General features: G+C 40.1%; 1 protein-coding gene across 14 annotated transcripts in view; it reads left to right on the forward strand.

Moving 5' to 3' along the window:
• The window catches only part of fryl (furry homolog, like), a 474538-nt gene that overhangs the window by 380998 nt on the left and 70128 nt on the right, over positions 1-23412 (forward strand). For 9 of the 14 annotated variants that reach the window (XM_043691269.1, XM_043691279.1, XM_043691242.1 and 6 more), the window contains 7 exons: positions 2444-2647; positions 3007-3168; positions 3980-4054; positions 6132-6308; positions 7629-7637; positions 8220-8420; positions 21399-21569. In XM_043691269.1, the coding sequence (XP_043547204.1) occupies positions 2444-2647; positions 3007-3168; positions 3980-4054; positions 6132-6308; positions 7629-7637; positions 8220-8420; positions 21399-21569 (999 nt within the window). The remainder of the gene's footprint in view (positions 1-2443; positions 2648-3006; positions 3169-3979; positions 4055-6131; positions 6309-7628; positions 7638-8219; positions 8421-21398; positions 21570-23412) is intronic. The other 5 variants (XM_043691297.1, XM_043691288.1, XM_043691219.1 and 2 more) reach the window with 1 other exon arrangement.

Raw genomic sequence — 23412 nt, forward strand, 5'->3', positions numbered from 1 at the left:
ATGTTATTAATATAACTTACAAATGACTAAGACCTCAACATTGATCCCTGTGGTGCACTACTCGTCACATCCTGCCAACTTGAACACAACCCATTTGCACCAACACTGTGGTACCTATTAGCCAAAAAATTCTTTACCCGTGTGTTATCATTCAATTGAACAATCTGCCAGGAGACACAGCTTTAGGACGATTGTTTATTCATATGTAAGCAAGGAGACTCTGATCTATCAGCATAAGACTAACTCTGGAAAGTTTTACATGTCTTCAGGTTTTGTGCGCAAGTCACATATCGAATACCTTTTCCAGTCAATTCTCATCGTACATTGACCTCATGTTCTAATGTAGATTTTCCAATAGTTACACAGACTTTGGCTGTTCTTTCACTGAAGACCTCCGTTATCTTCGCTGATTATGTAGCCTCTACTTTCTTGTCTATCACTTCCTGCTTTCCTGACATTGCCCAACTGCATGTTTCCATTCTTTATCCTGCCTTTGCATATTTGTAGTTTCAATTTATTATTATTGACAAAATTTCTGACGAAAAGTTTAACTTAACTAATGAAAACCTTCATGTGCTAATATTTTACCCTTACACCATGAGATTTTATTTTATGCATTTACCTTTGATGAGGCATTTTGACAAATACCTCTGGACATCTATGATTTAGAGGTGCTGGTATTGGACTAGGTGTACAAAGTTAAAAATCTCACAACACCAGGTTATTGGAAGTAGTGCTTCCAAATAAACCTATTGGACTATAACCTGGTGTTGTGATTTTTAACTCTGGCTATCTAAGTACACTAGATCCAGTGGTTTGCCTTTATCCGTGTGGCTTGTTACTTTCTGAAAAATTCTTAACAAGTTCATCAATCATGATTTAATTTTCACAAAACCAAGCTGATGACCTGATTGCATTAAGGTTTTGTTATTGCCCTGCAGTAATCGTTTCAATAATAAGTAGTAGCATTTTCCGTATAACAAACTTTACGTTAATCAACTTGTAGCTCCCTGTGTTCTGTCTCCCTCCTTTCTGAAAAGAGGAATCACATTTGCTATTTTTCCAATATGACAGGACTTGGAAAAATTTTTAAATGAAATTCGGTGCATCTACTCTCTCATTTGTTTTAGTGCCCTAAGGTTAGGTCAGGGACTTGTCTGCTGTTAGTTCTAATGACCTTCTCAGTACCTTTTCCTGCAGTAATTATCACACGGTCAGCCACGTGTACCTCATGAAATGAGTTTCCTGATTGGGGCTGTTAATCTGATCCAGTCAGGGAGCTCTGACCAACAGATATAAACAGGAGTGTCTGTTCATTCTGAAAGCTGGCTCTGAGAGAGCTGGATCAGTGTCAAGGATTTTCCATGTGTAAATAAAGGGTGATTTAGTGACGGCCTCTATGGAGTTACTTCATTTTCCTAATGATTGTATATGTTTTAAGTTCCTGTCTTGCTTTTCCTCCTGATTCACGGTTATATTTGGGATGTTATTTGCATCTTCTCAGTGCTGTTCAGTTCATCTGTCATTGCTTATTTTTTATTAATTCATCAGGTTCCCTCAGTAGCACTCACTTTGCTTTTTCAATTTAATAAATGCCTCATAATTATCTTGCAATAATTTCATCACTTGCAATTGATTTGTATTGTGAACATTGTGTTTTATTTAAGTTTTATTTATTCAACAAAATAAAATATAAATTACCAATTTGGAATAATGATTCATTACGAACTGATTTCAGCTCTTGGCCATATTTGATTCATTCACTCTCACTCATTGTTGCAGTAGCAAAAGCATAATAAATAGCTGTGTGTAAATTTGTGAGAGTGTTTGATTTTTAAGATTATGGCTTGGGTGGAGTTTATCGATTGGAGTATGGGTTGTTTATTAAGTAATCAGAACAACTTAGTACCCAACAGGGCAGCTTAAAAATCAATGTTTAGGGAATCTTTAACTTGGAGTCATGCTGGATCAAAGGGGACTACTATTTTCATTGGATGAATTGAGAGAAGCAGAGGATTAGCTATTCCCATGTAACCCTCATAATACCAACTATCAGCTGATTTTAAAATGTTTTGTCCAGTATTTAGAAATAAGACTGTTAATAATGTATGACATATCAAAGGAAAAATCAGTAAAATGCTATTTTTCTAAAGGGAAGGCATCCTAACTGCTGTTTAATTCATTCATAGGATGTGGGAGTTAATGGAAAAGTTGTCATTCCTAAGTGCAGTTTTCTGCTTTTGTATAAATCTGTTCTCTTTATCCTTACTTGGCTTTAAATTCACAAAGCTGACTCTGTCATGCATCCCTTAGATTATAATCTTGTCTCATTGCAATGGTATGTTATAATCAGATTACAACATACTTTGCATTTCTCCAATGGCATTTTGTACAGTAAACATATGTTGAGCAGTAAAATCATTGTTTAATTTATTTTACTTAGAGTCCATACTGGAAGGAAGCACTTAATATTTTGAAGTTAGTGGTATCTCGGTCAGCCAGCCTTGTTGTGCCAGATGAAGTGCATAGATCAAATTATGGAGGCGAGTCCTGTACATCTCCTGAAATTTCCTTCACAAAAATTTGGAACAATGCGTCAAAAGAATTGCCTGGAAAGACTTTAGATTTCCATTTTGATATCTCTGAGGTATGTGTCTGGTGTTCAAAGTAACTGTACCTTTAGAAAATAAATTCATTAATAGTGATCCTATTGGCAACAATTTGTCAACATTCTAGAGAGGATCAGTTAAGTCCTTTATTGAGTTTTTTATTGTTTTGTTTGTGTGTTTCAATTATAGTATTTTAGATTTGTAGTCATATATATATTGCTGCTATTGAAGAACCTGGATGAAGCTTTTATCCTTGTATTCTACTGGTCTACTGTTACAGAGCTTACCTTGGGCATGTGAATGTCTGTATTGTATGTACAGCAAAAAAATTTCACTGAATCCATTTTTGTAAGTATACCTGGCTAATTTAATTTTAATCCTATTTTGGAATATGTAGACGCCAATTATAGGACAGAAGTACGGTGATCAGCATAGTGCTGCATGCCGAAATGGAAAACCAAAAGTTATTGCTGTCACTCGCAGTACCTCTTCTACATCTTCAGGGTCAAACTCAAATGCCTTAGTACCCGTCAGCTGGAAAAGGCCGCAGCTATCCCAGGTACAGTGAGCTCCATTCAAACCAAAGTCAAAAACATGTCTTCCGATAAATTGCGTCTTCCCATAAATCATGTCTTCCCAAATAAAGTGTGTTGAAAATGAAGACTTAGACCACCTCTATTCCACTGAAGTTCAGCACTAATTGATAATCTTATTCAAAGCTGATGTGAAAGCTGGAATGTCATGCTGCTGTAGGTGGAATGCTGATCAGGGATTGTCATGTAGTTGGTAGAACAGAGGCAAAAGAACATCACTTTTCATTCAACCTAACTGACCCCACAGTTGTTTGATGTTGACAGCAGATATGAATAATATTTCCTTGACCTTTCACACCTTGAATACATAGAATCAATGAAAGTTGCTAATATTAGTCAAAACTACAAAAAACAGGTTTATATTGTGCTCCAAATTATTTGGGCCTGGCTGCAATGTAATAATGTACAAAAACAGCCCACAATACTACTTCAGTGATACGCTGTTTATCACATCCAACATTTTCATGAAGTATTAAACAATTTCTTCATGGAACCAAAAGTTATTTTGTTACAATGCTGTAAGGGAAACCTTAGAAACTGATATTGCTATACAGCACTGTGTTCAAGAGAGCCATGATGGAAACAATGCACAGTTATTTTTAGAGGATGTGACACTTTGATCTCGGCTTTACTTTCTTGCAGAAGTATAATTAAAGTATAAGTTGTGAGGTAGCCTGTTAATATTCACGTCTTATGGTGCTTAGTTTGATTGAATAAGTTTTTGGAAAATGTTCTGAATCTTTTATTTTCTCGAAATCTTTGGTTGTTTTATTTTAGAGAAGAACAAGAGAGAAATTAATGAATGTTCTGTCACTTTGCGGCCAAGAAGTTGGTCTCCCAAAGAACCCATCAGTAAGTTAAACGTTTTCTGTCTAAAGTTTATTTTCAACTCTCAGCATTATACAGTATTTTAAAATGAAAACCCTTTCATTTCAATATAGCTTTACCATGCTTCTTTAAAAAGTGATGTCTTCTGTCTTTGGTGGGCATTGAATAGGTATTTAGAGTCAGAGATGTACAGCAGGGAAATAGACCCTTCGGTCCAACTTGTCCATGCCGACCTGATATCCCAACCCAATCTAGTCCTACCTGCCAGTACCTGACCCATATCCCTCCAAACCCTTCCTATTCGAATACCTATCCAGAAGCAAATGTTGCAATTGTACTAGCCTCCAACACTTCTTCTGTCAGCTTATTCCATACATGTACCATCCTCTGCGTGAAAACGTTGCCCCTTAGGTCCCTTTCATATCTTTCCCCTCTCACCCTAAACCTATGACTTTGTCTGTTTATTCTATCCATGCCCCTTGTGATTTTGTAAACCTCCATAAGGTCACCCCTCAGCCTCCGACGCTCCAGGGAAAACATCCCTAACCTGTTCAACCCCTCCCTATAGTTCAAATCCTCCAACCCTGTCAACATCCTTATAAATGTCTTCAAGGCCGAGATTGATAGATTCTAAATCTTTTCTGAACCCGTTTCAAGTTTCACAACATCTTTCCAATAGGAAGGAGACCAGAATTGCACACAATATTCCAACAGTGTCCTAACCAATGTCCTGTACAGCTGCAACATGTCCTCTCAACTCCGGTACTCAATATTCTGACCAATAAAGAAAAGCATACCAAACGCCACCTTCACTATTTTATCTATCTGTGACCCACTTTCAAGGAACTATGAACCTGCACTCTAAAGTCTCTTTGTTCAGCAACACTCCCTAGGTCCTTACCATTAAGTGTATAGGTCCTGCTAAGATTTGCTTTCCCAAAATGCAGCACCTTGCATTTATCTGAATTAAACTCCCATTTATCTGAATTAAACTCCATCTGCCAATTCTCAGCCTATTGGCCCATATAGTCAAGATCCTTTTGTATTCTGATGTAACCCTCTTCGTTGTCCACTACACCTCCAATTTTGGTGTCATCTGCAAATTTACTAACTGTACCTCTTATGCTCACATCCAAATCATTTATGTAAATGACAAAAAGTAGAGGACCCAGCACCGACCCTTGTGGCACTCCACTGGTCACAGACCTCCAGTCTGAAAAACAACCCTCCACCACCACCCTCTGTCTTCTACCTTTTGAGCCAGTTCTGTATCCAAATGGCTAGTTCTCCCTGTATTCCATGAGATCTAACCTTGCTAACCAGTCTCCCATGGGGAACCTTATCGCACGCCTTACTGAAGTCCATATTGATTACATCTACTGCTCTGCCCTCATCAATCCGCTTTGTTACTTCTTCAAAAAACTCAATCAAGTTTCTGGGACATGATTTCCCACACATAAAGCCATGTTGACTATCCCTAACCAGTCCTTGCCTTTCCAAATACCTGTACATCCTTAGCCTCTAACTTGGTCTTGCAGTTAAGGTATTTAATTGCTTAGTTTCTGGTCAGTGGTGACACCCTAGAAGTTGATAGTGGGGGATTCTGTGATGGGAATGCAATTGTATGTCAAGGGAGGATGGTTAATTTTGCTCTTGTTGGAGATGGTCATTGCCTGGGTCTTCTGTGGCACGAATGTTACTTGCCACTTGTCAGCCCAAACCTGGTTATTGTCCAGGTCTTGCAGCATTTGAACTTGGACTGCATCAAGCAGAGATTTGAAAACATGAGTGAAAATTTTAAAATCAAGATATTCCTCAATTCCATTCGCTTGTCGGTCAGCAAGCATGAAGAATTGGAACACAACTTATGCTATTCCCAAGTTGATGTAAATTTGTAAAAGAAAAGCAACATGAGGGTATTATTTCCTGGTACCCAGGTATCATATATTTGGCACAGACTTGGAGCTGGCCACATATTCAACCTCAGACACAAGGAGTGTCGTAAGGAGGCTTAAAGATGGGGAGAATAAAAAAGATCACTTCAAAATGTGTTTTTTCAAAGGCATGTTATACTTTTGTATAATTGCAAAACATTTTTTAGGTTGTATTTTCATCCAGTGAAGACCTAGATATTGCAGAGCAGCAGACAAGTTTAATCTCCACAACTGAAGAGCCGATCAGGGAAGAGGAAGTACCAGTAGAGGATGCTAATACTGAACAGCAATTTGGAGTGTTGAAGGATTTTGATTTCTTAGATGTTGAATTGGAAGATGCAGAGGTAAGAAACTTCTGCAATGGTTTGAGTTGGCAAACTAAAATCGCACGTTGTTTTACATTTTATTGCACCAAGGACATGATAACAAAGTTAAGTATCAGAAAAGGGAATTATAATATTATATTCAAATTCCACTTTATTCAAGTGCTACACTCAAGAAAAACATTGTTCATAAAATGTGAGTTATTCTAGACTACAATTTTGAAGACAGTTGGAAATTATTCTGGTTTCCTTTTTGAGATTTAGTAAAACGAATGTTTGTAACTTGCACTTTTTTAAAGGTGAACTTATTTCACTTAAATCTTCCTGTACTTTGGGAAAATAAATAAATAAACTAACGAATCTACTTCCTAATTAATTTTTGCTTTTGAATGTGCTGATTGTGCCAGAAGGCAATTTGTCACAGCATTTTGCATGCAGAACTTTTTCTGGATTCACTTTTAATAAACTTAGATTGAATTTTAAGAGTCAAGTGTTAAGTTGGTATATAGTGGGGACGCTTCTAACTCAAAATGGTCTTGATTTAAGCCACACTGCAAAATTTGAGCATCTAATTATGTTGACATTTCAATCCGTGCCAAGAAACCACCTCATTTTTAGAGGTTTCTTCTTTTGATTAGGATTATAATCGAAGACCCCAACTATTTAATCAAATAGTTGTAAAAACACCATGATCCTATTTAGAGAAGATGGGGAAAGCTCTTAACCTGCACTGGCAAGATAGGTTAACTGCCCATTTAACTTGTGCTAATTTGGAGTTTTATGCAATTGTTATCTTCCATGTTTGCCTACTTTATATCAGTGGCTGTCAGAGAATGTCACTGATTGTTATACCATACAACCTATAGTCAGTGTTTATCTGCAATCTATTTTCTCACATTTGCCCTGCCTTCCTTACTAAAAACAGAATGGGTCTGTATGGTACACTGCCATCGTGTACAAGTAAACTGCGCCAGAGAATTGCCGTGGCTCCCATACTGTCCCAATATACTTCAGGCTTCCTGTTATGAAACAAATTTAAAATAGCAGGATTTCCCTAGAAAGAAGAGGATAGGCAGGGAATTCAAAAGTCACAGGTGCCTCTGAGAGACTTGAGTAATATCTTTAAATAGCATACACAGCTGATGAAATGTTGAAAAGATGATCTGTATGTCCTGCATGTGTTTTGTTACTTGAATTTTCACACCCTAACTAAACCCTGGTAATTCAATGTAATTGCTGTTTGTTCAGTTTAAGGCATACTCCTGTTTCTTACATCGTGCCAAATATTTCTCTTTTCTTACTTTTTAATGCTGGTCATCTCTTTTCCTCATTGCTAACCAGGAGCTGCAGGTAAGTTGCAGCCTGGTGCGGTGTTTTGTTGAGTCTTGTGTGTGATAAATGTTGAATGTTAGTTAATGGAATAGCATTACTGTGTAGGGCCATACTGTTCTGTTTATATTTGTGTGCAAAGTTTGGCCCTTTCAGGACATGCCTGTAAATAAATGTTAAAAACAAAATTAACAAGCAACACAATGGTGTAACACATCAGCTAACTTACGTTCTTAAGGTAGTTTTTAAAGTTAATGAATGTAAAATATGTTTAACTTTTGTAAATTTGTTACGTACTTGCAGAAAGTGCCATTATAGATAATGAACTATGTTTATTAATGTGGTCGTCTGCATGTTTCATGTATTGCTGCAAACTGAATTACTTCTGGGTATTTCAGTAAGCCACTAGGGATTTAGAGCTGTATTTTGCAGTGTGTTCATGGAATAAGCTACTTTCAACATACCCATAATAAGCTACTTTCAACACATCTGTAATGTACAATCCCATAATGCTCTGGCAGCATTTCATGTGATTCTTCGAATTGCAGTTTTTAAGAAAATTGTGTTGTTAAGAAATAATACATAAAAATAAAATTGTTGCAGGGTGAAAGCATGGACAACTTTAATTGGGGTGTGCGGAGACGTTCATTGGACAGCATTGAGAAGGGAGATACACCCTCGCTCCAGGAGTTCCAGTATTCAGGAAGCACACCCAGTTTAACCTTAACCAATCAGGAGGACACTGACGAATCATCTGAGGAGGAGGTACTGGCTGACGGTCAGATGTTAACCCAATCACAGATCGTAAGTAATTATTTATACAATTCATTTGTATTTATATTTTTATTTCAGAAGTTCTGTTAATGGATATATTGATTGAACTTTAGGAGGCTGTGACTCTCCCAAGATTTAATGTCAATTCCAATTTTTTTTTTACTTCCTGAAGTATCTTACTGTATCAAAATCTATCTACTCATGGGTCATAATTCATACTGTAGGCAATTTTAAATTTGTTTCTTAGAATGCAATCTGCGTTCTTAGCCTCATCAATAAGATTGAGAAAGCAATTAAATGAATTATGCAATTGGCACAAGACATGACATGAAATATACGTTTTAAAGTCTGTTTCAGAACCTTTGTTAAATAAATAACATCCAAGAATATGTACACGCCCAAATCTCATAGATTTTTCATTATTATTTAAGCTTATCAATTTCCTTTTCTCCCTTTTTGAACAAATTAATGTCACCTTATTGGTTTATTTGGAAACTACCTTTTGTTTTTTGCGAGCAGTATTTTTTCCCCTCTCAAATCCCCAGTGATGCCTTGACTATTTCATGTTTAGGCTTAATTAGGAGTGAGATTTCTCTAGAACTACCATCAATGTACAGTAGAATATGCATAACATGGAAGATCACTTAACTTGTCGAGTTGGTGCTGGCTTTCTGCAAGAGCAGTTTAACAGTTTGCACAAATCTAGTCTCCTCTCCAATTCGTTTTGAAAGCCACAATTGAATCTGCCTCCACCACCCTCCTAGATAGTGCATTCTGAATCCTAACCACTCCCTGAATAAAAAAGATTTTCCTTGTTACTTTTACTTCTTCTGTCATTTACCTTAAAAATCTAGTTCTCAATAGTTTTAAAAGTGGGTTCAATTTCTAGTCAGTCTACCTAGACCCCTCATCATTTTGAATACCTCCATCAATCTCCTCTCAACCTTGTCTTTAAGATAAATAACTCAGTTGCTTAAATTTCCTTTTAACTGAAGTTGCTTATCCTGGACCCATCCTAATAAAGCTTTCCTGAGCCCTCACTAATATTCACATTCTTCCCAAACTCTTATGTCTAGAAATTTACACACTACTCCAATTGATACCAAATCAGTATAATAGAGCATTATCTTGGCTTTTTTTTGCTTTTATACTCTATTCTACTATTTATAATACTCAAGATCCTCTATGGCTTTTGAGCCAATTTCTCACCCAGCCCTGCCACCTTCAAACTTCTGTGCACATACCCTTTTGTACCTATTAGCATAAATTGCCTCTTCTCTTCCTACCAAATTTTGTGATGTCATTTTTTTCTACATGAAAATTTAAAGTATATTAACTTGCAGTTCTCAGTGCTTCCAAATTTTGTCATTTACGAATTTTGAAATTGTGTCCTGTACAGCCAAGTGTGTGTCGTTCTACCTCCTGTGTACCTTCCTCTAGTCTGAAAAATAGCTTTTGATCCTTACCTGTTTCCTGGCACACTCTCTCAAATAACAAGCTGCCGTTATCCGTTTTATTCCTTGGCTTCAACTTTGCTGATATGTCAATTATAAGCATATTCCGGTAGCCCATAGATGCCACATCAACCATATTTTACTTATACCCTTTATTCAAGAAAGGAGGAAGACAAAAAGCAGGAAACTAAAGGACAGCTGATCAAACATTTGCCATGGGGAAATTGTTGGAATCCATTATTCAGGAGGTCATAATATGATTAGGCTGACCAAAATGGCTTTATGAAAAGGAAACTTTATTCAAAACTAATGTTATAGTTGTTGAACAACTAACAATCAAATTAGTATTTGTATTTCTTAATTTGTATTTGTATTTGTATTTGTATTTCTTAAAAAAAAAAATTGGGTCAGGTGCCACGTTAAGCATTACTGCACAAGGTATGAGCACACTGTGCGGAGCAACACTGATAAAAGATCAATTAGCTAATGGAAACAAAGAGTAAAGATAAATCATTCTTTTTCAGGTTAGAAAGCTGTAACTAGAGGAATGCCAACCAGAAATCAGTGGTTGGGCCTCATCTGTTTACAATTTATATCAATAACCTGGTTGAAGGGACCCAAAATATGATCTCTAAATTTGTCATTAACACCAAGATAAGTAAGAAAGTAAGTTGTCCAGAGGAGATAGAGATAGGGATAGAGGCAAAATTTGACAGATGAAGCATAATGTGGTTGAATGTGAACTTGTTGAAACTTTATTGCTGGAACAGCACAGCAGGTCAGGCAGCATCCAGGGAACAGGAGATTCGACGTTTCGGGCACAGGCTCTTCTTCAGGAATGAGCAGAGAGTGTTCAGCAGGAGAAGATAAAAGGTAGGGAGGAGGGACTTGGAGGAGGGGAGTTGGAAATGTGATAGGTGGAAAGAGGTCAACGTGTGGGTGATAGGTCGGAGTAGGATGGAGGCGGAGAGGTCAAGAAGAAGACTACAGGTCAGGAAGGCAGTGCCGGGCTGGAGGGATTCTCCCCAATATAGAGGAGGCCACACCGGCTGCAGCGGAGGCAGTAGATGATGTGGGTGGAGGTGCAGGTGAATCTGTGGCGGATATGGAAGTTTCCCTTGGGGCCTTGGAGAGAAGTGAGGGGGGAGGTGTAGGCGCAAGTGTTGCACCTCCTGCGGTTGCAAGGGAAGGTGCCGGGAGTGGAGGTGGGGTCGGTGGGGGGTGTGGATCTGACAAGGGAGCCGCGGAGGGAGTGGTCTCTACGGAAAGCTGATAGAGGAGGGGAGGGAAATATATCCTTGGTGCTGGGGTCTGTTTGGAGGTGGCGGAAGTGACGGCGGATGATGCGCTGTACATGGAGATTGGTGGGGTGGTAGGTGAGGACCAGTGGGGTTCTGTCCTGGTGGCAGTGGGAGGGGCGGGGCTCAAGGGCGGAGGAGCGGGAAGTGGAAGAGATGCAGTGGAGGGCATCGTCGACCACGTCTGGGGGGAAATTGCGGTCCTTGAAGAAGGAGGCCACCTGTGTTGTGCGGTGGAGGGCACCGTCGACCGCGTCGGGGGGGAAATTGCGGTCCTTGAAGAAGGAGGCCATCTGTGTTGTATGTATTTTGAACTGGTCCTCCTGGGAGCAGATGCGGCGGAGTCGAAGGAATTGGGAGAATGGGATGGCGTTTTTACAGGGGGCAGGATGGGAGGAGGTGTAGTCCAGGTAGCTGTGGGAGTCGGTTGGTTTGTAGTAGATGTCCGTGTTGATTCGGTCGCCTGAGATAGAAACAGAAAGGTCTAGGAAGGGGAGGGAGGAGTCCGAGACTGTCCAGGTGAATTTGAGGTCGGGGTGGAAGGTGTTAGTGTAGTGGATGAACTGTTCAACCTCCTCGTGGGAGCACGAGGCGGCGCCGATACAGTCATCTATGTAGCGAAGGAAAAGATGGGGGGTGGGGCCAGTGTAGTTGCGGAAGATGGATTGTTCCACATACCCTACGAAGAGGCAGGCATAGCTGGGGCCCATGCGGGTGCCCATGGCTACTCCTTTTGTTTGAATGTGAACTTGTCCATGTTGAGAGAAAGAAGAGAAGCAGCGTATGATGTAAATGAGAAGTGGTAGAACCTGATGGCACAGAAGGATTTGACTGTTATGTTTCATGAATCACAGTTAGTTCTGCAAATGCAGTAAGTGGCGAGGAATACAAAAAGCTGAAATTGCTGGAGAAACACAGCACGACTGACAGCTTCTATGGAGAGAAATTAGTTAATATTTAGAGAGTGCTGAGGAAGACAGTTCCACGGACTGCTTTCATTTATTGCTAAGGGAATTGAGTGGAATAAAAAGGTAAAGTTGCCAAAGTTCCAGAGGGTCATAGATCTGCTCTCTCCTTAGCGGGGAGAGAGAGAGAGAGACAACTGGTGGTGCTTTAACTTATGGGTCGCCATACCTCTGATGAAGGGAAACGTTGAAAGGAAGAGTCCTTCATGGTGACCACAGCTGGAGTGGGAATTGAATCTATGCTATAGGCATTACTCTGCAATGCAAACCAGCCATCCAGCCAACTGTGGTAAAACATACATACAAGATATTCTGAGGCTTGATCGGTTGGATACTGAGAGGATATTTCCTTTAATGGGGAGACCACAAATAGGGGATGTAATTTTAAAAATAAGAAACCTTTTTAAGTTGAAGATAAAAAATTTCTTTCATTCAAAAGGTAGAGAGTATGTGGAATTCTCTTCTTCATAAAGTAGTCAGGAACTTACCCAAAACAAGAAAATGGAGGTGAGACCACAACCAGATTAGCCATGATCTTATTGAATGGTGGAACCAGGCTCAATGAGCTGAATTGCCAATTCCTGCTCCCAAGTCGTACATTAATATCAACCTTTTGTTACCTAACCAAAAATTTAATCCTAGAACATCATTTTTCTTTAAATAATCCATACTGGGTTTCCTTTCTGAAAGCATGTTTTGACTAAGTGTCTGTTAGTTTTAGAACATAGAACAGTACAGGCCCTTCGGCCCACAATGTTGTGCCAAGCATTTATCTTAATCTAAGATCAACCTAACCTACACACCCCTCGATTTACTGCTGACCATGTGCTTGTCCAGCATTTGCTTAGATGTTCCTTATGTCTCTGTCTCTACTACCACCGCTGGCAGTGCATTCCACACACCCACCACTCTCTCCATAAAGAACCGACTTCTGACATCTCCCCTATACCTTCTTCCAATCACCTTAAAATTATGCCCCCTGGTGACAGCCATTTATGCCCTGGGGGGGAAGTCTCTGGCTATCTACTCTATCTATGCCTCTCATTTACCTTGTACACCTCAATCAAGTCACCTCTGTTCCTCCTTCTCTCCAGTGTGAAAAGCTCAAGCTCACTCAACCTCTCTTCATAAGACAAGCCCTCCAATCCAGGCAGCATCATGGTAAATCTCCTCTGCACCCTCTTTAAAGCATCTATATCCTTCCTATAATCACGCGACCAGAACGGGGCACAATATTCCAAGTATGGTCTAACTAGGGTTTTATAGAGCTGCAGCAAAACCTCGCAGCTCTTAAACTCAATACCCCTGTTAATGAAAGCCAAAACACCATACGCTGTACATGGATATCTGTACATGGATCCCAAGATCCTCCACACTGCCAAGAACCCCGTCTTTAGCTCTGTATTCTGCATTCAAGTGCAGCCTTCCAAAATGAATCACTTTTCATTTATCCAGTTTGAACTCCATTCTCAGCCCTGCTCTACATCCTGTCAATATTGTGTTGTAACCTGCAACAGCCCTTGACACTATCTACAGCACCACTGATCTTTGTATATTCAAAACAAGTGAGTGAGTGTAACTAACTCACTCTTCCACTTCATCCAAGTCATTTATGAAAACTACAAAGAGCAGAAGCCCAAGAACAGATCCCTGCTGGACACCACTGGTCATCGACCTCCAGACGGAATACTTTCCATCCACTACCACTTGCTGTTGTCTTTTGCCCAGCCAGTTCTGTATTCAGACAGACAGATTTCCCTGTATCCCCTACCTCCTAACTTCCTGAACGAGCCGACTGTGGGGAACCTTATCAAATGCCTTACTGAAATCCATATACACCCCAACCACTGCTCGACTAAGGCTTGTGAGGCATGACCTGCCCCTCACAAAGCCATGCTGACTATCTTTAATCAAACTGCGTTTTTCCAAATAGTCATAAATCCTACCTTTCAGAATCCTTTCCAGTACCTTGCTTACCACAGACCTAAGATTGACTGGTCTGTAATTCTTAAGCATCTCCCTGTTCCCTTTCTTGAACAGAGGAACAACATTCGCCTCCCTCCAAACATCCGGTACTACTCCCGTGGAGAATGAGGATGCAAAGATTATCGCCAGAGGTGCAACAATCTCATTCCTCGCTTCCCATAGTAACCTTGGATATATCTGGAGACCTATCCATCTTGATGCTTCCCACGTCCTTAATATCAATCTGTTCAAGCCTATTAACCTGTTCTCACTTTCAACAAGGTCCCCCTCTCTAATGAATACTGAAGCAAAAAACTCTTTTAGGATCTCTCTTTCCTGTTCAGACTCCAGGCACAAGTTCCCTCCACTATCTCTGATCAGCCCTACACTCTCTCTGATCATTCTCTTATTCCTCACGTACATGTAGAATGCCTTTGGGCTTTCCCTAATCCTTCCCGCCGAGGCTTTTACGTGCCCTCTCCTAGCTCTCCTCAGTCCATTTTTGAGTTCTTTCCCATCTGCCTTATAATCCTCTGAAGTTGTGCCAAATACCTGCTTCCTCAACCTTAAGTACTCTTCCTTCTTCCTTTTGATGAGCAGCTTCTCTGCTCTTGTCATCCAAGATTCCTTCACCTTACCATTCCTTGCCTGTCTCAGTGGGACAAAGTTATCCAACACTCACAACAAGTGCTCCTTAAACAGCTTCCACATTTCTGTTATGCCTTTCCCGTAGAACAATTGCTCCCAAATTATACTCCACAACTTCTGTTTAATAGCAGTGTAATTTTCCCTCCCCCAATTAAATACCTTCCCATACCGTCTGCACCTATCCCTCTCCCTGACTATGGTAAAAGTGATGCAGTTGTGGCCACTGTCACCGAAATGCTCTCCCACCAAGAGATCTGACACCTGGCCTGGCTTGTTGCCTAGCACCAAATCCAATATGGCACCCCGTCCAAGTCAGCCTATCTACATATTGAGTCAGGAATCCCTCTTAGACCCACCTGACAAAAATTGGCTCCATCCGGACCATCTGCACTAAGGCAATTCCAATCAATATTGGGGAAGTTGAAGTCACCCATAACAACAACTCTTACATCTGTCTGCTGTCCAATCTGTTCTTCCATCTGTCTGCTGTTATTGGGAGTTCTATAGAAAACACCCAGCAAAGTGACTGCTCCTTTCCTGTTACTGACTTGCACCCATTCTAACTCAGTAGACAAACCCTCCTCAACAATCTTCTTTTCTGCAGCTTGATGCACTCCCTAATTAACAATGCTACTCCCATTCCTCTTTTACCCCTCTCCCAGATTTTTTAAACGATCTAAAGCCTAGAACATCCAGCAACCACTCCTGCCCCTGTGCAATCCATGTCTCGGCCATCGTAGTTCCAATTATTGATTTTGTCCTGATGTATTGTTGTTCAAAGCTTTCCCACCACTGAAAGTGGGAAACGTAGTAGCGCTCAATCTCACAGACGCACTGAAAAAAACTGAAAACCTGGAGATTGAACTTTTCCAGCTGATGATACTTCCTATACACATGGTTGCTCAGGGCACAAGAAGAAACATGAAGTTCCCTCATGGTACAGGATGTGTATTCCACCACTGAGATACTCTGCTGTCATGTTATTAGACTATTTACTAAATTAAGAGAAATAAACTCATGTTAAATTCCTACCCAACAACTACTGACCAATCACCCTGGAGTTAACATATTTTCTTCTAGGATTAATTTAAATCTTGTGCAGAAATCATCATCATAGGATGGATTGCAAAGGAAATGATTAATAAGGATAAAAAGCAAAAGACAGGTTCATACCTAAAATATTGTTAACACAAATTACTTTTTCCTTGGATACAGATCAGTCAAATTTTTCTGGAAACCTGTGGAGTAATTTGCATTCTTCAGTTGTTCAGAACAATCATTGTACTAGAACTAACACCGTTTCTTTATCCTTTCTCTCCTGTTCATATGATTTCAGCAATCCAAATTGCAATATACAGATTAATGTTGAGCGCTTTAGATTTTCACTCTGTTCAATTTGATTGTCTTTATCTAAGTTTAATAACCATGTCATAAAAGAATATGTTAAATTCAGAGTTTTGTATTGACACTTGAGATCAGAGCTGGGTTTCTGATCTCACAAGAAGGTAATGTGATCTTCGAAGCTATAAGAATCAGTCTACACCTAACAGCTTTCCTATGAGAACAATTAATGTATTTTCTTCTCTTGAGCTTTGATTACTGTTCTGTCAGGGACCAAGGTACTTTAATTCTCTAATTATCAAAGTATTAGAAGTTACATCTGTGCTGGTAACATTCTTGATACAATATTAGAATTACACCATTATTACACACTGAAAAAAAGCAGTGTACTGATTAGCTGTGTACTTGACCAGCACCAAAGTTCTGAAGTTACAAGATTACACTCAGCATATAATTTAGGGAATAAAAGCAATAACAAACAGAGAATACTGCAGAATCTCAGCAGGTCCAGCAGCCTCTGTGGAGGAAAATAAAGTTAACGTTTTGAGTCTGACGTGGTTCTTTAGATTGGGGATAATTTGGAGAATTTGATAATGGGATGTAGAAGTCAATGTAACAGTTTTGCAATGCTTTGGATTTTCTGAATGTTAATACTAAATGGATTTTACGGAATTATAAATTGGGGCATCACAAAGGGAGGCATTTGGCCCCTGGTGTTTGTGCTAGTCATTTTGTACTGCCAAATAGTTAATCTATCCCATCTCTCTCCCTCTTTTTCCCCTTTCTCTCAAGTTCTCCCTTGAATTTTATTAACTAATTTGCTTCCACATCGTCCTAATTTGCAACCGTGCATTGCATTAAAAAGCATTTCCTCACATTATTTCAGATGTGTGATCACTTCAAATTTGCATGATATTTATACATAAATCTGCACAGAGATCAATTTTGCAGTCGAAGTATCAAAAGATGATAAAGAAATATTGCTTGAACAAGAAGACGCAAAGTGTTTCTTCATGATCTTCGCTCAGGATTACCAAAACTAGCTACTCTTAAAATTAAGGAAACTAATTTATTTATATAGAGTTTTTATTTGTATTCGTTCCCCTATTCAGGCAGCAGTTAAATCTCCTTGGCACAGTGTCCAAAAGGCTTGAGTGATGTTGAGAGCTCATTCGAAAGAAACCAGTGTCTCAACAAACAAGCTGATCAACTAGATTTCCGCAAAATGTATCTAACATAAAAAGATTTACAGCAGGGAAGGAGGCCATTTGGCCTATTTTGACTGCCAGTTCAAAAAGAGCCTTCCAACCTAATTCCCACTAGTCTGTAGCCTTCAACACCTCAATTGAATATACAAGTTTTTTTTTAATGCAGTGCAGGCTCCTGCCTCTTCTACCTTTCTCATACAGTGAATTCGGAGCTCCAAAACTCTGAGTGAAAGAATTATCTTCAACTTCCGAATTATTTTAAATCCATGCTCCTTGGCCATTCAGCTTTTTGATAATGGATTTGTGCCTTTCTCGTCGACCCTATCTAGATCTCTCATAATTTTATACACTTGAATAAAATCTCCCTGCAGGAGACAACCATATTCTAATTATTCCTCATAGCTAAAATTCTTTATTCTTGGTAACAGATATTTAGCGCAATTACAAACTGCCTCTAGTACTCTGACTAGAACTGATGATCAAGGCTTCTGCTATTTCTTCACATTACTTTATTCCCTGAGGTATGCTTCATCTGGGTCTGATTTCTCTTCTTTCAAGAGATTAAACACATTAATATTTCTTACCTCACTATTAATCTCATGCAATATTTCATGTTTACTCTCCTTACATATCTACTGTACCTCAATCCCCTCTATTATGAAAACATGCATAAAGAATTATTGATAAACATGCGATTTTCTTGAAGTGAATTGAATTTATTGTCACGTGTATCAAGACACCAGTGAAAAGCTTTGTCTTGCGAGCAGTACAGGTAGATCACATGATTAAGTAGCACAGATAAGTAAATAATAGATAAACAGCAGCAAAAACAAAAACACGTGTACAAGCGAATGTTAAGGGTTTGGAAGTCCATTCAGTATTCTAACAACAGTAGGATAGAAACTGTTTCGAAACCAGCTGGTGCGTGTTCAGGCTTCTGTACCTTCTCCCCAATGGTAGAAGTTGTAGAAAAACATTGCCAGGGTGGGATGGATCTTTGAGGAGAAAGTGAGGTCTGCAGATGCTGGAGATCAAAGTTGAAACTTTATTGCTGGAACAGCACAGCAGGTCAGGCAGCATCCAGGGAACAGGAGATTCGACGTTTCGGGCACAGGCCCTTCTTCAGGATTTCCTGAAGAAGGGCCTGTGCCCGAAACGTCGAATCTCCTGTTCCCTGGATGCTGCCTGACCTGCTGTGCTGTTCCAGCAATAAAGTTTCAACAGGGATGGATCTTTGAAAATGCTGGCAGCGTTTCCTTGACAGTGGGCCTGGTAGATGGATTCTATAGATGGAGGTTGGCCTTTGTGATTGTCCGGGCCGAGTTCACCACTCTCTGTAACCATCTCCCATCTTGAATGGTACAGTTGCCATACCAGTAGTGATACATCCAGCTGCTCTGGATGGTACACCTATAACAGTTGGCAAGGGTATTCACCGTCATGCCAAATTTCCTCAGAAGAGACTTTGTTGGGCCTTTGAAACCAGTGTGTTCACATGAAGACTCCAAGAAAGTTTGTTGTGGATGACCACTCCCAGGAGTTTGACACACTCCACTCATTCCACATCTGTGCTGATGATGTATGGGGGGGGCATGAATCCCTTGGTTTTGCCAGCATTGAGAGCTAGGTTGTTCTCAGTGCACCATTTTTCCAGGTCTTCCATCTTCCATCTGTAGTCTGTTTCGTCGCCATCTGAGATTCGACTGACTATATTGGGAGTCATCAGCAAACTTGTAAATGTCATTAGTCTGGTATTTGGTGACGCAGTCATGGGTATACAGTGAGTACAGTTAGGGGGCTGAGTACGCACCTCTGGGGGAGGGGGCTCCAGTGTTGAGTGTTAGTGAGAATGAGATATTGTCCCCAATCTTCACTGATTGTAGCCTGTGGGTCAGGAAACTGAGGAACCAGTTGCAGAGAGTGGAGCTTAGTCTGAGATCACTAAGTTTAGTAATCAGGCTCGAGGGGATAATAGTGTTGAAGGCTGCACTGTAGTCAATGAGTAGGATTCTTACGTAGTTGTTCTTGGTGTCAAGATGTCCGAGGGAGAAGTGAAGGGCAAGTGATATGGCATCTGACATGGATCTGTTGGTCCGATAGGCAAATTGGAGTGGGTCGAAAGTAGTGGGAGGCTGGAGTTGATTAATGCCCTGACTAGCTTTTTGAAGCACTTCATGACCACCGAGGTTAGGGCCACTGGGCAATAGTCATTGAGACCGGCTGCATGAGCCTTCTTCGGCACAGGGATGATGTTGGCCCTCTGTCCCTGCCTATTTCAAGTGGCCTGCTGCAGGGAGAGGTTGAAGATGTCCGAGAAGACCTCTGCCGATTGATCTGCGTATGCTCTGAGTGCACGGCCTGGTACTCCGTCTGCTCCCATTGCTTTCCTTGGATTCACACGAAGGAAAACTGATTTGACCTCTGATGCAGTGACTGTTGGGATAGGTTAGTCAGGACTTGTTGGAATAGGTGTTGCCTCTCCACCGAAATTCTGCTCAAAGCGAGCGTGGAAGGCGTTGAGACAATTTGGGAGGGATATGTCATTGTCTGCTATCTTGCACTGTCTCTTTTGAGAACCTGTGATGTCATTCAGTCCTTGCCATAGTTGCTGGGTCTCTCGTTTGTCTAAACAAATAAGTTATCTATTCACCTTTAAATGCCTTTGCTTAGTTATCCTCTTGCTTTATTTTTAAAATATCGTTGGGTTTATAATCTAATTTGAGTTTGCTTGATTTTCCTTGCCAGTATTTTGTCTTGGCCTGTTTTTATTTTCATCATTTAGTTTGTAATATCACTGTACCTTGTTGCATTTCACATTAGCTTTTTTCACAATCCAACAGTGTGTATGCTTTTCAACATTCGGGGAGTTTAAACTTGGTTTTCATTCTTTTTCTTTATGGGAACATAATTTGTTCTGAATCCTGTGCCACCACCCCTGTTTTCCTTCTGCAGTGGTATTACACAACATTAAGTAGCTGTTACTAGTCCACTTTTTGGCAAGTTATATTTCCATATCTTCTCCATAGCCTGGTTATATTCCCCAGAGAAACTGTTGTCTTTCCCTAAATTCTGAATTAAATATTGAGTGCAGAGCAAAGTTTATTCAAGTGTCTCCTGTGCTAACAACGTGGCCCAACTTGACATTTTTTGGGAGTCACCCATTCCCTGTCTGCCAGGACCCCTGAATCTGTCTCATGACCCCCTCTAAAATCTATGTAGCTATCAACCTTCCAAATGCTGCTGCTGAATCTTCAAAACCCATGCAGGTGTCCAGAAGTTTCTGGCAGTTCTGTAATGGAAGATGTGCATCTCTCAGGGATCAGGTGCCCTGCCATTCCTCTGTTTATTAGACTAACTAAAGTTTGCAGAAATAAATTGAATATTATTAAAGGTTATCTAAGAAAATACATTCACCAGCTACACAACAATCAGCACATTCCCTTGTGCTAAGTCACTTTATATTATTTAACCTTCCTCCTTGACACCCTCACACAGCATTCTGTAATTCACCTGAACTCCTTCAGATTCATGCTATTTACCCTCTGGATCTACTTATAAAAACTTCAGTTTGACACATTGCCTGTTGAGCTATCACCTGGTATGATGCAGCAAAATCACATTTTGATTTTATTGAATATCAAATAAGAGAGCACAGACTTAATTTCTGATATTTAATTCAACTTATGAAAATCTCTGGCTGCTTCTGAATAATTTATACTGTGCTGTTTCTCACTGCCTCGCTGACTTTTTAATTGTGATAGTTGGCTGTCTATTTTCATATTGCATGCAGGCAGTGTGAGAGTTTTGCATCAAAACAGGTAGAACAAAGATTTCAGACATAAGAACTTTTAAACTCCTCGCATTTAGCACATTTATATGTGCATGCAATAGTATGTAATTTTTAGAGGAAACCAACTGTTTCCCCAAGTGCCTAGATCATAGGCCCAGGTTGTGATACACTGCTCAGACACTGAGCATCAAATTTTTATCTGGTTTATCATGTTATTTTCTAGATTTTTATATTTTCACATAATTATGTTAATATTGAGTTTTTTTCCCTTGTTACAGTCTAATCATAAGAATCTTGTGGATTTACTCCTGCATATAATTTTCTGTATCCTTCTCTTAGCTAAATAGTGATTCGATGATAGATGATGCTGCTTCAAACCATGTGGAGTCCTTGCAACAGTCAAGAGAAACAACGACCAATGAACTGTCCGAAGAAGCACAACTACCCAGAGCTGAGACCCCAAATTTAGAGACACTGCTTCCAGATAGCACTAACAACCAGCTGCCTGAGGTGGGAAACAATGTGGGTCGAAATATGGGTTGGTGCATGGCTGATTTGGGATCTTTCTAATGCTATTTATTTCTTTTCCATTTCTGCACTGGAAGCTGATCGAACATTGCAAATTCACTGAACAGAATGAAAGTTTAATCATTTTAACCTGTGATGGTATTTAAACAAGATGTGTCTGTTGTAAGATCTCCAAAAGGTTGTCTTTAGATGTATAAATTGTTTGCACAGGTTAAAAGTCTTCCTTTTGCCTAATAGACCTTTGCAGAGATACAGTTTTGATGAAGAACCTTTCATTCTTTACAATCGTGTGGTCTTTAAGGGTGCTTGTGCTTTTTCTAAGCAACTAATTTTGGGAAATCTAATTATGAGCTTGACAATGTTGATCTTTTCTTGGCTTTGCATATTGCATTATGATTATGGGTTGAGATTGTGGGTGATAACCTCAGGCTTGCTGTGTTAGCATATCATCTGATAATGTCTAGACCTGTGTCAGCTTTGGGGGCTAAACCTGATTTGTAAGTATTATAACATTCCTTTTTTACTACATTTAAATTATATGCTACTTATTATACTAATACAAATTTGATAACTGTGTCAAACAACTTGAAATTGCTTATATTTGGTAGAAAAATTCTGTACTTGAAATTGTTACAAAATTATTGCTGTTATTTAAGCATTTGGAATTGGACTTAAAATTACTGATTACCTTTCTGTTTTTATGAAGGAAGGTATATTTTCAAAATGAGAGAAGGTAATGGAGATGTTTAAATATTTCTCTGTTTTGCTTCTATTGACTTAAATCAATGGACTTTTATCCGCTGGATAACAAAATACATGTTTTATCGCTTAACTGAAGTGATGAGTAGCATTGAGATTTGGAGCAGAGCTGATACCACAACAAGTCTACATTTGAGTGTTTGGGGCAAGAGAATAGTCTCTTTCTGTTTCAGATCTTGAACAGACTAGTGATTTAGGATAAAACACAGCCAGACTTTTTATTTACCTCTCCACCCCCTGAGGCTCCCAGCCTCATCCCTGATGAAGGGCTTTTGCCCGAAACATTGACTTTCCTGCTCCTCGAATGCTGCCTGACCTGTGCTTTTCCAAAACCACTCTAGCCCTCCGTTTCTTCCTCTCCTGACGTCCCACCAGTATCCTTCCACTGACACTCTTATTCGTTTTGCTGAACTGGTCCTCACCCTCAACAATTTATCCTTCGAATCGTCCCACTTCCTCCAGATGAAAGGGGTAGCCATGGGCACCCGCATGGGTCCCAGCTATGCCTGTCACTTTGTCGGCTACATAGAACAGTCCATCTTCCGGAGTTACACTGGCACCACTCCCCACCTTTCCCTCCTCTATATTGATGACTGCATCAGCGCCAGTGTGCTCCCACAAGGAGGTCGAACAGTTCATCAACTTCACCAACACATTCCACCCCAACCTCAAATTCACCTGGGCCATCGCTGACACCTCCCTCCCCTTCCTGGACCTCTGCATCTCAGTCAACGATGACCGACCCAACACTGACATTTTCTACAAACTCCTGACTCCCACTCCTTCCACCCTATCTCCTGCAGAACTGCTATCCCATATTCTTAACCCCTCTGCCTCTGCCGCATCTGCTCCCAGGAGAACCAGTTCCACCACAGAACACACCAGATGACCTCCTTCTTTAAAGACTGCAATTTCCTCTCCCACGTGGTTGAAGATACCCTCCAATGCATCTTATTCATGTTCCGCCCCTCCGCCCTCAAACCCCACCCCTCCAACCGCAACAAGAACAGACCCCCCCCCCCACACACCGGTCCTCACCTTCCACCCCACCAACCTCCACATAAAT

The sequence above is a fragment of the Chiloscyllium plagiosum genome, chromosome 1 (genome assembly GCF_004010195.1).
Source record: "Chiloscyllium plagiosum isolate BGI_BamShark_2017 chromosome 1, ASM401019v2, whole genome shotgun sequence".
NCBI classification, from domain to species: Eukaryota; Metazoa; Chordata; class Chondrichthyes; order Orectolobiformes; family Hemiscylliidae; genus Chiloscyllium; species Chiloscyllium plagiosum.